General features: G+C 43.0%; 1 protein-coding gene across 9 annotated transcripts in view; it reads left to right on the top strand.

Moving 5' to 3' along the window:
- The window catches only part of LOC119977377 (ankyrin repeat domain-containing protein 10-like), a 69,201-nt gene that overhangs the window by 13,960 nt on the left and 37,378 nt on the right, over window positions 1–17,863 (top strand). For all 9 annotated transcript variants that reach the window (XM_038818213.1, XM_038818214.1, XM_038818219.1 and 6 more), the window contains 2 exons: window positions 3,697–3,849; window positions 10,449–10,540. In XM_038818213.1, the coding sequence (XP_038674141.1) occupies window positions 3,697–3,849; window positions 10,449–10,540 (245 nt within the window). The remainder of the gene's footprint in view (window positions 1–3,696; window positions 3,850–10,448; window positions 10,541–17,863) is intronic.

Below are 17,863 nucleotides of genomic sequence, written 5' to 3'. Positions count from 1 at the left end.
TATTCAATTGCAAACAGCTGACTGAATAAAGCTAATGTTTTTTTAGCAAATGGCAGACTACAAAGCTAAGCAGGTGGTTTATGGCAGACCATGGCATCACTCTTTGCTCTTTTTCTTAACAGGAGTGATGTCTGAGCTGTTTCGCAGCTTGAGACAGGCAAATGTATTTCTCCATTGGTGTCTTCTCGCCCTGGTTCGAGGCAGTTGGGGGCAATGTGAAAATCTGATGGGCTGATGTGAAAGAAGGAAGTGATCACAGACAGAATTCCCTATTCAGTGTCTCATGGTGGGGACGTTGACTCTACACCACGACAGAGTGCTTTGCAGTTTTACACTTTGCCTCACGGAAGGAGGCCGTTCAACCGAGTTGGGGGCTCTGGAAGAGTTCTCTAATTCGCCCCACTCCCTATGTCTTCCCCCATAGCCCTTCAAACATTTTTCCAATTCTCTTCTGCAAGTTATCATTGAATCTGCTTTCCACTGCCCTTTCAGGCAGCTCCTTCCAGATCCCCACAACTCGCTGTGTAAGATAAATAATCCACACATCTCCCCCTCAGGATCTTTTGTCAATAGCATTAAGTCTGTGCCCTTTGATTATCAGTCATGCCTGCCAATGGAAATGTTTTCCCCAATCTGCTCTTTCAGAAGGATTGAAGGGTAACAGGGTGTGAATGAAAGTTTACATGGATTCTACCTTCATAACAGTGAAGGTTATCAGGAAAATTAAAACAATTGAGAGGAAGTTTGTCCTTGGTCCAAAAAAAGGAAACTGATGCATACGTTTCTAAACTACAGGAATATGTTTTTTTGTCTTCACCTGGCAAAAGCTTTACCAAAAGAAATCTGGAACATGCTTCATTGAGGCTATCTCTTTGGTGCCCTTTTCTTTGCCGCCTTTGCTGAATACGTTGAGAGGAGAAAAACTTTAAAAGCAGCAAAGTGAAATACACTGAAATCCCCTGAAGCAGCAGACCTCTTGGTGCTCAGCATGCAGTTTTGATTAAGTGTTGGATAATGGATCAGACTGTTCCTGGAGAATGAGTAATTCCACGTTAAACAGCTCCTGGAGTACGAGTGGTTACATCTCTTGAAAGAGATGTTAAATTGAAGTTCTTTGCCTGCTCAGGTGGATGCAAAAACATTGATGCAGTTCTGAGAAGGGCAGAGACTGCTCCGAGTTCAAACACCACCTAGAAACGGGGATTATAGGAAGCAAAAGTTATTTTGTCTGCCCTCAGATTAACCTGTTCCTGGGGCACAGATAGTTCCAGAGTCAGGCCACAAATACTTGAGTATTTGAGTGTCTGGCAGCATTGATGACCTCTCGGTAAGCATTTGTCTGCGTGAAGCTGTTATCACGCTGCACTGGACCTTATGGACACCTATGATGCTAAGAGTACATCGATGTTTGCTACCCAACCGCCAGCTGTTTTGCTGAGCTGCATGTTTCATTGTTGGAGGAATCGCAATTCAACATTCTGTGCATATTCTGCATGCTCCTGCTGGAGGACATCCTGTCACTGAGGGCCTTGGCTGCCTGGGTGAGAATTGTGGCTATGTCAAAGACTGTTCAGATTGAGCTCCCAAAAACCTACTCCTGCCTCAAGCCTTTAGTTACAATATGAAAGGCAATATGAATTTGTAATGTACAATAACATCGAAGAGGTGTGGATACCATTTGGTTCAATAAATAACTGCTCCACTCTTTTAATCTTGTTCCACTTGATTCCTGTGACATATAAATTGTGGATGCACTTAAGATCATTTAAACGTCACAGGACAGAAACAGGCCATTTGGCCTAACTGGTCTATGTCGGTGTTTATGTTTTCCATGAGCATTCTTCCTCCTGATTTCATCTTACCCGATCAGTGTATCCTTCTATTACTGTCTCCCTCATGTTTATCCAGCTCCTTAAATGTATCTGTTCTATTTGCCTCAACTACTCCCTGTGGTAGTGAGGTCGTTAATGTTATGTTGAACTGCTTTGAGTAAGGTCTTCCAGACCAGGACCAGGATCTATGGACAGTGAACAATCTCACTGTCAGTAACTGGGACGATCCTGGCGGAGATACAACATCTTTTTTACCAAAACCTTAGAAGATGGAAGGATGGCAGCTCGGCAGCAAGCCTCTCACTGCTGTCTATTTCAGATGGTCCTCTTTATTTACTACATGGTTAAATGCAGCAACACATCGTCCATACCAAACTTGAAGAGGCTGAAAAGGGGCATCAATGTCGAGCACAGGGAACTTGCATTCGGAACTTTGATTCCTTTTGCCATTTCATCAAAAGACTGGTGAAGATTAACATTCTTGATGGTGATGTAGCAAATTCAAAACCTCTCCATTCCTCTGAAGTGGTAGCAAAGAGCTGGTGGAAACACGATGGGTGTGATAGAACATAGAATATTACAGCGCAGTACAGGTCCTTTGGTATTTTAAATAATGCCAAGTGGCATTTAGCAGCAAGTTCATCTATATAACATCTTTGATGTAGGGAAAGTGCCCCAAGGTGCTTCATATGGCTGGGGGAGTGGGCAGCAGGGGGAGGGATTGGGGGAGGGGAGTGGCTGACAGGAAAACAGCCAAATCTGTAAATTGCCCTCGGTATGTGTTGTGTAGAGTGGTAAACTAAACTATCGCTTTAGAGCATACCTATTTCTGGTAAATATTTATTTTTAAAATATATTTCACAAGTCCTGTGGAGTTTTAAAAAATATATATATAATTTGATAGTTTTCGCAGTGGGATCATTCTGCATCCACTAATTCTGATTCTATATACCGTGTCAGCTTAGAATGGGGCTTGGGACCAGGTGGGTAGGAGTGCAAGGAAATCTTTCTTCCCTTTCCCCTAATTTAAAACACAAAAGCATCTTCATGCTTTACCCTGTTTAAAAGAGTATGCCCGTCTTGGAATTTTAAATGAACAAAGTGGGAGTCTATAGACATTTGATTTTGCTTTCCTAAATGCTGGAGATTCTCCTGCTTCAGGTCACCACTGCATTTGCCCATCTCTTCATCAAACTGCTGCCCTTCCACAAAATACGGATTCTCTCCTTCTGAACCAAATCAGAATTGAACACTTTTTATTTAAGGATCAAGTTCATTTTCAGAATAACCATTGGTCACTGCTCACCAGCATTGTGATTGTAACTGGGAAAAACCTTTAGGTTGTCTCCAGGTAATTTAAAGTCACCATGAGCCGCATGCCGATGCTCCAATGTGCAAATTATTGGATGCCGGTTGATTTTCTTTCCTCAGATTGAGGTTCTGGCACTGATAGCTGCCAGATGTTCATGCCTTTGGCAAAAGATCCCAAGTTGTAATTTTCTTTCTTATCATCTATAGACCTGAGGAAGTAAAACCTTTTTTAAAACGGGGGCTTTATTTTCTAATAATGGGAGTCTTGTTGTTTGGCTTCACCTTTCTGGGAATCAGTCTATTTAGTGCAGAGTTTGTGTCTGCCAAAGCTGTGTGCTCTCAATGCCTGGAGTCTGCAGGTTTCTTTGACAAAGTTGAAAATGGAATATTGTTTTTTGAAGTAATACTCAGCTGACTGAGAACCTGCAATGCTACAAATTTCACTGTTAGTGTCATTATTAGATTTTCAGAGATTGGTCTCATTGCAATGAATGGGTAATAGCTTGACAAGGTAAATAAATGGTCATTCACTTTGTTCTCTTCTGTTTTGTAGCTGGAGTGTGTAATGCAGTTGGTGCAGGCAGGAGTTGGAGTCAACATCACAACATCACGATTTGCTCAGACTCCAGCCCACATTGCAGCTTTTGGAGGACATCCCCAAGGCTTGTTGTGGCTGATCCAAGCGGGAGCAGATTATAATATGCAGGTAAGCCTAAAGTGTAGGGAGAACTTTCAGATTCATTCGGGTCTGTAACTTGATGTCATACTTGTTCAGAGACTCCTGTCTGGCACTGCCACCATCGTCTTCTGACAGTCCGGAATAGTTTTGGTTTGTGCTGGTGCTCCCTCCGCCTTCATGGCGTTCGCTGTATCTAATTCCTGTCAAACAACTGCACAGAATAGGACAAGAACCCAGGGGCCTGCAATTCAGATGTTAGAAACATGATACCGCGCTGATGCTGTCAGTTTTTCACAGAAGTTTACAAATGCAGCATAGAAAAATGCAGGAAATGTGTGTGCCCCATGTCACATCTTGTATCTTTCACTGAGTCTGTACATCCACCTCCCTGTCTATGTGTCTGCCCTCTCAGTTTCTATCCCTCTCTCTTTTTGTCCCCCTGTGTCTGTCTCAATTTACATCACTGCATGGGTTTCTTTTCTTTATTCTTTTGTGGGATTTGGACACTGCGGACGAGGCCAGTTACCTATCTATAATTGCCCTTTAACTGAGTGGCTTGCTGGACCATTTCAGAAGGCATTTAAGAGCCAATCTTATTGCTGTGGGTCTGGAGTCACAGACAAGATTTCTCTGGAGGACATTGGTAGACCAGCTGGGTTTCTACAGCAACCAATGATAGTTTCACTGGTAGTAAAAAAGCTAGTTTTATAGTTGCAGGTTTATTAATAGCTGCCATGGTAGGATTTGAACCCATAATAATAATAATCTTCATTAGTGTGACAGGTAGGCTTACATTAACACTGCCATGAAGTTACTGTGAAAATCCCCTAGTCGTCACATTCCGGCCCCTGTTCGGGTACACAGAGGGAGAATTCAGAATGTCCAATTCACTTAAAAGCACGTCTTTCGGGACTTTTGGGAAGGAAGCTGAGCACCCGGAGGAAACCCACGCAGACACGGGAAGAACGTGCAGACTCCGCACAGACAGTGACCCAAGCCGGGAATCTGTAAGTTGCCCTCGGTATGTGTTGTGTAGAGTGGTAAACTAAACTATCGCTTTAGAGCATACCTATTTCTGGTAAATATTTATTTTTAAAATATATTTCACAAGTCCTGTGGAGTTTTTAAAAATATATATAATTTGATAGTTTTCGCAGTGGGATCATTCTGCATCCACTAATTCTGATTCTATATACCGTGTCAGCTTAGAATGGGGCTTGGGACCTGGTGGGTAGGAGTGCAAGGAAATCTTTCTTCCCTTTCCCCTAATTTAAAACACTAAAGCATCTTCATGAAAATGAAAATCGCTTATTGTCACGAGTAGGCTTCAATGAAGTTACTGTGAAAAGCCCCTAGTCGCCACATTCCGGCACCTGTTCGGGGAGGCTGGTATGGGAATCGAACCGTGCTGCTGGCCTGCTTGGTCTGCTTTAAAAGCCAGCGATTTAGCTGAGTGAGCTAAACCAGCCCCTTTATGCTTTACCCTGTTTAAAAGAGTATGCCCGTCTTGGAATTTTAAATGAATAAAGTGGGACTCTATAGACATTTGATTTTGCTTTCCTAAATGCTATCTGGAGATTCTCCTGCTTCAGGTCACCACTGCATTTGCCCATCTCTTCATCAAACTGCTGCCCTTCCACAAAATACCAGGTCCTTGGCGCTGTGAAACAACAATGCTAACCACTGTGCTACCGTGCCGCCCATCCCAGAGCTTGGTGCGAGCCTCTGGATCACGAGTACAGTGACACTAGCCCTACACCATCATCTCCCCGTGTTTATTTTTGTTGCTGTGTCTCAGTCACACTGTGTTGAATGCTACAAGACTAGTTTTTAAAAAAATAACAGTCCAATTCAAATTTGGCAACAAACTACTGACTAGTTTAAAAATCAAGTTAAAGTCCAACAGGTTTGTTTCCAATCATTCTCTTTCGGAGCACTGCTCCTTCCTCAGGTGAATGAAGAGGTAGGTTCCAGAAACATACATATATATCTATAATATATATAGATATATATAGAGACAAAGTCAACGATGCAAGACAATACTTCGAATGCAGATCTTTGCAGGTAATTAAGTCTTTACAGATCCAGAGAGAGGCATAATCACAGGTTAAAGAGATGTGAATTGTCTCAAGCCAGGACAGTTGGTAGGATTTTGAAAGCTCAGGCCAGATGGTGGGGGGTGAATGTATTGCAACGTGACTCCCAGGTCCCGGTTGAGGCCATACTCGTGTGTGCAGAACTTGGCTATCAGTTTCTGGTCGGCGATTCTGCATTGTCGTGCGTCCTGAAGGCCGCCTTGGAGAACGCTTACCTGGAGATCAGAGACTGAATGCCCTTGACTGCTGATTCAGCCTCTGATATGTGCGGCCTCAACCGTGACCTTGGATTCATGTCGCATTACATTCACCCCCCCACCATCTGGCCTGGGCTTGCAAAATTCGACCAACTGTCCTGGCGAGACAATTCACACCTCTTTAACCTGTGATTAACCCTCTCTCTGGATCTGTAAAGATTTAATTACCTGCAAAGGCTCGCATTCAAAGTATCGTCTTGCATCTTTGACTTTGTCTATATATATCTTTCTGGGACCTACCTCCATTCACCTGAGGAAGGAGCAGTATGCCGAAAGCTAGTGATTTGAAACAAACCTGTTGGACTTTAACCTGGTGTTGTAAGACTTCCTACTGTGCTCACCCCAGTCCAACGCTGGCATCTCCACATCATAGTTTAAAAATACCTTTTTCGATATGTTCAATTGAATTTATGGATTTAATTCCAAATTATTTACTGTAATTAGGACACAAGATATTTTAATAAGATTCTGACTGCACAGATAAAGTGCATAAGAGTCTATTTCAAAGTAAATGGCACAATGCTTTATTTTGTAACTGTTCAAAATCTATGCTGTGAATGATTACATTTCAACATATGCTCTGGTATTTTGTTTGGAATATTTCCATCATTCTTTTCCTATGAGAGTACCGCAAAATAAATCTCGCACTGCAGAGATTAACAAGGACTTAAGTTATCAGTTACGGTTCAATTAATTGTGTTCGGGTTTTGGTCTCCTTACTTGAGAAAGGACATACTGGCGCTGGAGGGTGTGCAGAGGAGATTCACTAGGTTAATCCCAGAGCTGAAGGCGTTAGATTACGAGGAGAGGTTGAGTAGACTGGGACTGGACTCATTGGAATTTAGAAGGATGAGGGTGGATCTTATAGAAACATTTAAAATTATGAAGGAAATAGATAGGGTAGATGCGGGCAGGTTGTTTCCACTGGCGGGTGACAGCAGAACTAGGGGGAATAGCCTCAAAATAAGGGGAAGTAGATTTAGGACTGAGTTTAGGAGGAATTCTTCACCCAAAGGGTTGTGAATCTATGGAATTCCTTGCCCAGTGAAGCAATTGAGGCTCCTTCATTAAATGTTTTTAAGATAAAGATAGATAGTTTTTTGAAGAAAAAAGGGATTAAGGGTTATGGTGTTCGGGCCGGAAAGTGGAGCTGAGTCCACAAAAGATCAGCCATGATCTTTTCTGCCAGTCAGAATTGCTTCCAATAGTTTCCCCACCACTGACGTTAGACTGACTGTCCTGTAGTTTCCTGGTTTATCCCTTCCTCCCTTCTTGAATAATGGAACGACATTATCTATCCCCCAGTCCTCTGACACCTCTCCTGTGGCCAAAGAGGAATTGAAAATTATTGCCAGAGCCCCTGCTATTTCCTCCCTTGCCTCACTCTACAGCCTGCGATTAATTTCATCTGGCCCTGGAGATTTGTCTATCTTTACACCTGTCAGACAACTCAAGAGCCTCCTCTCTGTGTTAATCTCTTTAATTTTATCACAGTCCTTCTCCCTGATATCTATAACGACATTGTCCCTCTCATGAGTGAACACTGACACAAAGTATTCATTTAGAACCCTACTGACATCTTCCGGCTCCACACACAAATTACCCCTGTGATCCTTAATGGACCCGACTCCTTCCCTAGTTATCCTTTTACCCTAAATGTTCTTATAAAACAACTTACAAATTTCCTAGTTTACCTGCCAGTATTCTTGCATGTGCCCTTTTTGCTCTCCTAGTTTCCTTTTTAAGTTCCTTGCACATTCTATATGCCTCTAGGGCAGGGGTGGGCAAACTTTTCCGTGCAAGGGCCACATTCAGAAATTCACAATTTTAAAGGGTCGCATAGTATATTAAGTAAAATAATTACTTCACCCGGTTATGATTCTGGGCGCCTCATATAGAACATAGAACAGTACAGCACAGAACAGGCCCTTCAGCCCTCGACGTTGTGCCGAGCAATGATCACCCTACTCAAGTCAACATATCCACCCTATACCAGTAAGTAACCCAACAGCCCCCCCCCCCCCCCCCCCCCCCCCCCCCCCCCCCCCCCCCCCCCCCCCCCAATTAACCTTAAAAAAAATAATAAATTTTTTTTTAAAAAAAACATTTAAAAAAAAAACATTTTTTTTTTTTTTAAATGACTTGGTGGGCTGCATAAAGACCTTTGGCGGGCCGTAGTTTGCCCACCCCTGCTCGAGGGCTTCCGCTGTTTTGGGCCTTGATGTCTGCCGTAAGCCATAAGTATGATTCCATAAATAATTTTAAAGTGAGTTGGACAGGTATTTGAGGATGAGGAACCAGCAGGGTTCTGGATGCTTGGTCGTGCTGCTGCTCGGACGTGGCCGATGAATGCTGGAGTGGCCTTCCGCAGGTTTCCCGGCAGCCTTCACGCCTCATGGGATCTGTCCAAGTTTCGTGAGGCGTCGGTCAGAGGCACGCCCAAAAGGGGCGGGGCCAAATGCCATGCGCCAAAGTCTTCTAAACCGGCTGTGGCGAACGTACCTGGGATGTACCAGCCTCCCGGGATCTAACAGCCTCCCCAACGAGGCCGTTCAGCATTGCTCCGCACAAGAGTGGACCAGACGGGACGACACCTGGGTTTGGGGGGGGGGGTCTCCCGGGCTATCTGAGGCCCTTGCGTGTTTGTGGCTAGTTCAGGGTGGCCCCCTGGAACGCAGGCACCTTGGCACTGCTACTCTGGCACTGCCAAGCACGCAGGAGCACTGCCTGGGTTCCAAGGTGGCAATGCAAGGGTGCCCGAGTGCCAGGCTGGCAGTGCCAAGGTTTGGGCCGTGGGGGGACATGCTCATGCGAGGATGGTGAGGTGGGTTATGATGAGTATCGGTGTGCATGGCAGGTAAGTAGGGGCCTCTGGAAGGTTGGGGGGGGGGGGGGGTGTGAAGGGTAGGGGTCCTGGAGAGGGAAATCTGAAGAGGGGGGGACCCCATAGCAGGGTGTCCTCACTTGAGAGGTGTGGGGTAGTGCCCATGTGCATTGGGGGGTAACATTGTCCATGGGTGTGGGGGACCCGCAAGCTCACTTAGCGATCGGGGCACCCTTTCAAAATGGCGGCTCGATCTCTGAGTTCACATCCCAGGTGCTGAATAAAAGTTCTAAGTGTGGGCTCAACCGCGAGATATTCCCCAGGGCCCAAAAACTGACTGTGTCATTGGATAGCAGTAGGGAACTCCCTGAAAAACCTGCCCGAGTGAACTTAGAAATGTCAGTATTGAATTCCCCACACCGTCTCTAAGCCCCTTGTGATTTTGAACATCCAATCAAATCTCCCTCAACCTTTATTATTATTACTATTATTATTGTCCCAAGTCGGCTTCCATTAACACCAATGAAGTTACTGTGAAAAGCCCCTAGTCGCCACATTCCGGCGTCTGTTCGGGTACACAGAGGGAGAATTCAGAACGTCCAAATTACCTAACAGTACGACTTTCGGGACTTGTGGGAGGAAACCGGAGCACCCGGAGGAAACCCGCGCAGACGCGGGGAGAACGTGCAGACTCCGCACAGACAGTGACCCAAGTCTGGAATCGAACCTGGGACCCTGGTGCTGTGAAGCAACAGTGCTAACCACTGTGCTATCCTGCCACCCCCAAAGTGGAGCTATAGGATTAAGCACCACTGTTCTTTCAAAATGCTGGTTGCCTTTCCCATAACATCTTTACGCAGAGTTAAGTTTGATTCCAAATTCATTGCTCTCTGCGGAGGCGTTTACTGGGGTCCCTTACATAGGTGCTTTGGGAATTCTGGAGAGAAGAGCTCATTTGGTGGACGAAGGGCACAAGTGAATCATGAATGTGATGAGTTCTCGGAAGTCCCGCTGGCGACTGACTTGGTCGCAAAGAGGAATTTCCCAGTTTTCCCAAGATTCTGTGCAGGTTTTCTCCAGGGGACATTGTTGCTGTGAATGTATGCGGCTGGCTGGTGGAGTTGATTTAATTGCCTTAAGGCCTTGTCTCTTATCCTTTGTAGCAGCAGAAATGTTTTCTTTAAGCATATGTGTAAAGTAGAACGAGTAAAGGATTGAAATCTGAAATGACGTTAACTGAGAAAACATTAACTGAAAACTGCTTGACTGTGGAATTGTCATATTTGTGCTACTTTTGAAATCAGGGATGTTCTCAAGTTAGTTTAAAATTTGGATTGATGCACACTTTTTCAAAAAACCTTTTTGATGCTGAAAGAGGAAGTGATACTTAATGTATTATTGAGCAGTTGGTGTATATCAGCATCTGATATTTATCTCCTCTCATTGCAGGATGTTGTGGGTGAATCCCCTGTCCACAAAGCAGCACGATCAGGAAGTTTGGATTGTCTTAATGTTCTTGTGTCTCATGGGGCTAAAACAGAGTAAGTGAACATTTCAGCACCTCTTAAATAATCACAATCAACTCATATATAATCGAGAGGTGATGAATGCAAGGCACAATTAAAGGAGCAGTATGCTTTAATTTTGGCCCGAGGATTTTTAAACGAAAATAATTCCCTGAAATAGTTGCCCTAAGTATTTTTCAACAACAGTCGGTTTTCCAGTAACTTCACATATTGCTATTCCAGTGAATGTTGCACTAAATACTTGCTGGCAAGTGCAATAACTGGTATTTTAACCAATCCAGCTCCAAATAATTGGAACCTTACCTGCTGGGAGTTAAGTTGATAGGCTGACTCCCAGCAGTATTCTGATCACATTCCAGGGAGAGGTAGTGGTGGGGAGGGTATTCATTTGCAATTTCCCACGGCAAACTGGCATTGGGCGAGTCTTTGTCGCAAATGTGTGTATTCAAGAAATGGTTTAATTATAGCATTAAGCTCCTTTAAAGACAAACGTCCAACTGAATTCCATAACATGTTCAGCGTAAATTTGTTAAACCTCGATACAAACTAATGTTTAATAAAGAATATTACACACCTTAACCTTCTGCGCTTCTATTGCTTATATTTAAAACTAGATAAGATTGTTCTTGTATGTCCACAATTTTCTGATGCAACAAAACCCACATATCTAAATAATATCATTGAGTAATCAAATTGCCACTGAGCAGCTGCTCTGAACTGATTGGTTTCCAAACACCGTTTTGGAATTTAAATTAGAATTTTTAAATAGGCTAAAAACAAGACAGACTGTGGGAGTAATTTCCCTTTAAAGTGTGACATTTTTTTATTTTTCTTCCAATTTTTGGAACTTGTTTTTGTCTCTAAATACATAGGAGCATAGGAATTACGAACACACGTCGGCAATTCAGCCCTTTGAGCCTGCCCTGACATTCAGTCAGATCAAGGTTGATCTCTTCCTGGTCTCAAATCCACCTCCCTGCCTATTACCCATATCCCTTAAACCCATTTTTAAAATCAGAAATATATCTATCTCCTTCTTGAAACCATTTCATGATTCAGACTCCACCGCACTATGGGGCAACGAGTTCCCACAACTTCACCATCCTCTGCGAGAAGTAGTTCCTCCTCATCTCAGTTTTAAACCTACTGCCTCGCAACCTATATCTGTGACCTCTAGTTCTAGTTTGCTGCACGAGGGGGAACATTTGGTCGACGTTTACTTTATCAATCCCTCTTAGGATTATACACCTAGAAAAGATCCCACCTCATTCTTTTTAAACCAGCCAAGTATGAGCCCAAACTGTTCAGTCTTTCCTCATACGTCAGCCCTTTCATCCCCGGAATCAATCTGGTGAACCTCCTCCAAACAGCCTCCAATGCCACCACAGACTTCCTCAAATAAGGAGACCAAAACTGGACACAATGCTCCAGATGTGGTCTCACCAACACCCTATACAACTGCAACAACGCCTCTCTACTTTTATACTACAGTCCTCTTGCAATAAATGCTAAAATTCCATTTGCTTTTCTAATTACATGCTGTACCTGCATACCGACTTTCTGTGATTCATGAACAAAGACACCCAGGTCCCTCTGCCCGGATGCATTGTGAATCTACTTTCCATTTAGATAATTTGCCTTTCTAGTTTTTCGGCCAAAATGGATAACCTCACACTTATCCACATTAATCTCCATCTGCCAAACTTTGGCCCAATCTCCTAGCCTATCGATATCTGTCTGTAAAATCTGTACCTCCTCTTCACTGCCTGCTTTCCCACCTATTTTAGTATTACCTGCAAATTTTGCTGTGTTACACTCTGTCCCTGCTTGCAGATCATTTATATAAACTAAGCAGTTGAGGTTCGAGGACTGATCCCTGGGGCTCCCTGCTAGTTACAGTTCGCCGACCAGAGAAAGACCCATGTATCTTAACCCTCTGCTTTCTGTCAGTCAGCCAATCCTCAATCCAATCTATTACTCTACCCCCAAGCCCATGCGATCTCACCTCCTGGATCAGTCTTTTATGCGGCACCTTGTCAAACGCCTTCTGGAAGTTTAGATATACCACATCCACAGGTTCCCCATTATCCACCTCGCCGGTTACATCCTTAAAGAACTTGAGCAAGTTTGTCAAGCTTGACTTACCCCTCATAAATCATGCTGACAATGGTGGATTGAGCTTTGTCTTTCTAAACGTTCAGCCATCGCCTCCTTAATGATTAATTCAAGCAACTTCCCCACCACGGAGGTCAAGCTAACCGGTCTGTAGTTTCCTACTTTTTGCCCCTCTCCCTTTTTGAATAGGGGCATCACATTAGCATGCTTCCAATCCACCAGGACCTTTCCAAAATCCAGGGAATTTTGAAATAACATAACCAATGCATCCACCATCTCTGATGCCACCTCCTTTAATACCCTAGGGCGCAGGCCATCATGACCCAGAGACTTATCTGTCTTTAGTCCAATTAGTTTATTCAATACCTTCTCCTTACAATGAACAATACAGCAAAGGAGCAGGTCCTTCGGCTCTCCAAACCTGCGCCAATCATGTATCTTAGCTAGACCAACCGCCTATATCCTTCTATACCCCTCTGTTCATGTACCTATCCAGATAGGTCTTCAAGATCGCTAACGTATCTGCCTCAACCACCTCACTTGGAAGTCCACCACCCTCTGTGTAAAATACATGCCCCGTACATCTCCACTGAACCTTTCCCCACTCACCTTGAACCTGTGCCCCCCTGTAATTGTCATTTCCGCCCTGGGAAAAAGCCTCCAACTGTTCACCCTCTCTATACCCTTAATAATTTTATAAACATCTTATCAGGTCGCCCCTCAGCCTCCAACTCCCGAGAATGAGAACAATCCCAGTTTATTCAATCTCTCCTCATAGCCAATACCCTCCATAACATCCTGATAAACCTTTTCTGTACTCTCCCCAAAGCCTCCATGTCCTTCCGGTGACCAGAATTGGACACAGTATTCCAAATGTGGCGTAACCAAAGTTCCCTATAACTGTAACATAATTTTTGAGCTTTTATACTCGATACCCCGCCCTATGAAGGCAAGCATGCCATATGCTTTCTTTACCACCATTTCCACCTGTACTGCCACTTTTAAGGATCTGTGGACCTGTACGCCCAGATCTCTCTGGTTATTGCACCAAGTTCCTCTGCATTAACTGCAATTTTTGGAATTTTTAAATTTACCTCTACTGTGAAGACAGAGGCAAAATATTGGTTCAGTGACTCCGCCATCTCTTTGTTCCGCATTATTACCTCACCAGTATCGTCTTCTAAAGGGCCAACATTTGCTTTAGCTATATATTTCATACTTGTATACTATATATACTTATGAAAGCTTTTGGTATCAGTGTTAATGTTTACTTTAACAAACAGTGGAGAGTGTGTTTGCATGCTTAACAATAATTAGGTTATAAGCAGTTTCCGTACTGGGCTGCAGTAATTTATTATACTAAAGTTAGGGAATTTGCCTCCCCATTTTCTTAAATTGAAACCCTAACTGAAGAGTGTGACCTCTGGATTGCTGGTTTTGGCATGCACCGTGGAGCACGTTCATTCTTATTCTATTGGGTGGGGCAACTTTGGTATCTCTTCTTGGAATGTTGCAATATGCAAACCAATTAAAAGCTTAGTCTAATAATGCTACAACAATGCAGGATTTGTTCCATGCATTCATGCCTATTAACTCCTTAATTGCTTCCATTGATTTAATCACTAATTCAGCTTTTTTTTCCAATATCTTTTATTTCCCATTCTCCCTCAACCCCTTACCCTGGTTTCAATTAGCATGAACAGAGAGGGCAGTCTTAACAACTCCTGTGTTCCCACCCAGGAACTTCACACAATGGAAGTTTGGACTCAGAAGTCTGTGGATCCAGCTTTTAATTTTATCTCTGAAGGAGATTTCACTGTTTCCCCCCCCCCCCCCCCGAACAATCTGCCGCCCCCAACACTTGTCTCTGTCAATTATAATCACTGTTAATCATTTCACCATACGTGTCATCTCTTCAGCTCTCATGTGGCATTGACAACGTGGACTTTAAAACACCAGAAGAAGATAATGCTATGAAAATTATGTCCTCTAATGTGAAGGTTTTAATTTCGACACTTTAGTTCTTTAGAAATATCCTTGGTGGATTTTCACTAAATTTAATCAGAGGTCCTTGAAAGCCTTGGTCCCTTTCAACCGCAAGTGATGATTCTCACAAGTAGTGTCTAATACTCAATCCTTTGGATTTTTGCTAAATTCCCAAGTGGGTTCCTCGGCTACTGAATAAAATTTGTGCAGTGGAATTGGTCGCTTTCACATTGTTCAGTTAAAGATTAAACTCCCCAATCAACAGACCCTAAGTTTTTTTTCTTAATGTCCAGATAGTTTAATCTTTTAGCCATTAACAATTCTCAGAAAGCTAAACTACATTTGTACTAAGATTACTGACACATGATAATTGGACAGATATTACTTTCATGTTTTGTTTTTCATTTGGTTTCCTAAACAGTAACACATTTCACTTGGACAGGGAACGCTTTTGAGCGTGGTTAAAGTTTTAAAAATTTTATTTGAACCCCCGCCTTATGCATGGTTGGAGATACCGTAAACTGAAGGGACAGAATACACTTGCCTTTTTTTTGTCTACTTCACCCTCTGATTCCATCTTTCAAGGGCTTTCCAAATTGATTCCTGAAACCTGACATTTATCAGTCAAACAATTTCTTTCTCCATTCAGAAGTCCTGCATTTAGAAGTCTTGCATTGCCCAGCTATATGTCATTATGAGCACCTTACAATCCATTCAATCAACAACGGCAAGATTTGAAGACCAGCTTTTACGGTTATTATTTTCCGATAAGACATTCTCTAGGATTTCTCTGGCTGACTGTGTGTACACACACATTCCAGTTTAATTACAGGAGAGCCTGCAATAAGAATGTTCAATCATTAAAAGTCCCAAGTTCTGTGGAAGACACTTGCCTTCTTAGGGAAAAAAGGGAACTAGCAGAGTCCAAGGGAGTTGGAAGTATACACGGGTATCTGCATTCAGCAATATTGCCAGCAGTAGCCCCTATTTAATCTTAATATTGTGGGCAGGTGGCACACGGTATAACTCAGTTTCATTCCTCAGTGGCCCCTTGTCTTTGTCACTATTGCGCTATGGCAGGTTTTCTTTTAAAACATCAAATATTTTGGCCGTTCAGAGGAAACTTATGAAAAGTTGCAAATTGAAGAAAATCAACAAACGAAAAGTAATTATGAAAGAGGAACTTCAATTAGTTCACAGATAGGGTTCAGCAAGGGCTGGCAGTGAAATATTTTTTATTTATATTACCTTGTTTTAGTTAACAGCAGAGGATGAAGTCAAATTACTCAGGAGTCAGGTTTTTAGAACCAAAGATGAGTGAAGACCGGGCAGATATGTGAATTTGATACTTAAAAAACACAAATTAATGTATGTTGTTGAAAAAATATTTTGAACAATGAAGAGTTGATTGTTGGCTAAATACTTAAAATGTCATGTGGCAGTAAATGCCATGACAAACAGAGCTTTGTCATCTGTAGGCGGATCAATGGTAATGTGAGGGTTACACAGATGCGCTATAAAGTATTGGTGAGGCTAGAGTTGGAATATTAAGCTCCATTGCAGTGGACATACTATTTGGAGGCTGATGAAGCAACAAAGATGACACTGGATCGAGGTGGCGTGAAAGTCTCAGTCATGACCATTTGTTAGGAACTGAACAAAGATGAAGGGGCTAGCACAATCCTAAATGCTTTTTCCGTCTTCCTAAAAAGGGGGGAAAGGGCAGCACGGTGACGCAGTGGGTTAGCCCTGCTGCCTCACGGCGCCGAGGTCCCAGGTTCGATCCTGGCTCTGGGTCACTGTCCGTGTGGAGTTTGCACATTCTCCCCATGTCTGCGTGGGTTTCACCCCCACAACCCAAAAATGTGCAGAGTAGGTGGATTGGACACGCTAAATTGACCCTTAATTGGATAAAAATTAATTGGGTACTCTAAATTTATTAGGAAAAAAAAGGGGGGGGAAAACAGAAATTGGGTGCAAGATAGCAGGGAGACCAATAGCAGTGTGCTAAAGTTCAGATAAAGGTGCAAGAGATTGATCCTGAAGTGCAAACTGTTGTCAAATGAAGAAAATGTAAATTACATTCCTGAATCATCGAAGACGGTTTGGCACTGGAAAAGGTGTGAAATGAAATATTCTGTTCATGATAAACTGTGGGATTACTTGTGAGCTTGGTTAAAGTTTCTTACTGACCATTGGTTTGGTTTGGAGGGCGTGAGTAGGGTAGGGTTTCAGTGGAGGGAATGGCAGAAGTTGCTGTCCGAAACTGGAGCATGCAGCAGCAACTTTAGTTTTGGTTCTCTGTGACACACCTTTGTGAAATAGAATACAAGTGTTTGCTGCACCATTTGGGACTTTCAATTTGAAACTCTTCCCTGATTAGCTATTCCACTTACTGACATTGAAAATAAATACAATTTTTTCTCTGAATATCACTCCCACTCGCCCTTACTACCGATCTCTATTGGTTTATCCACCTAATAGCTTTTGTTGAATATCAAGAGGAAACTAAAGATGGTAAGATTTTTGGATATCTATAATTATTATTGTTGGCAGTTTACTGCTTTTTCCAGTACACATGTCGTCAGCCACTGATGTCATGGTTCCCTGCCCTGGTTCCCTAGATATATCATGGATCTAAAATCTTTCTTCTTCATTGAACTTTGACGGAGGTAGGTGTATCAGGAATGCTGGAGAAATTCTGACCTGTTTCCTATCTGTATTGTGTTGTATTCAGTTGCAGGGTGATGTGTGATCAGGTTGAACTGTTGCTGTCTTTTTCTGGTTGGGTTTCCAGCTCCGATTCCAAATTGGGTCATTGCTACGGTTAGAATTTGCTTTATTGTGGTGTTTGGTTTCATTTTTTTTGTAGCAAATGCTGATGGGCCAAAGGCATTATTTAATCAGCGAACAGAATTTAATCCGGGGAGGTCCATCGGGAATAATACTGACGATAATTCGGGAGCAGTGCATGGTGAAGGGAGAGAGGGGGATCTGGGGCTAAGCAGGTATCATCCACAGGAACTGTAGATAATGGGTATTGTCCATCTCGGGGGGACCATAGATGCTTAGGAACTTATTGAAACTTTTGGAGCCAGGAAGGATGATGTGAAGAAGGTGGATTTGTTTTATTCAGGATGGAAACAGCCAGACTTCTGGATGAAAGGGATGAACATTTCCAAGTTTGGATATAGCCATGGGCACAAGATGGGAATAAGGAGGAAAATCTGAGGCATA

Source organism: Scyliorhinus canicula, chromosome 14, assembly GCF_902713615.1.
Source record: "Scyliorhinus canicula chromosome 14, sScyCan1.1, whole genome shotgun sequence".
Taxonomy (NCBI): Eukaryota; Metazoa; Chordata; class Chondrichthyes; order Carcharhiniformes; family Scyliorhinidae; genus Scyliorhinus; species Scyliorhinus canicula.
Note: the sequence above shows the minus strand (reverse complement) of the source record. Positions and strands in the feature narration are given on the sequence as shown.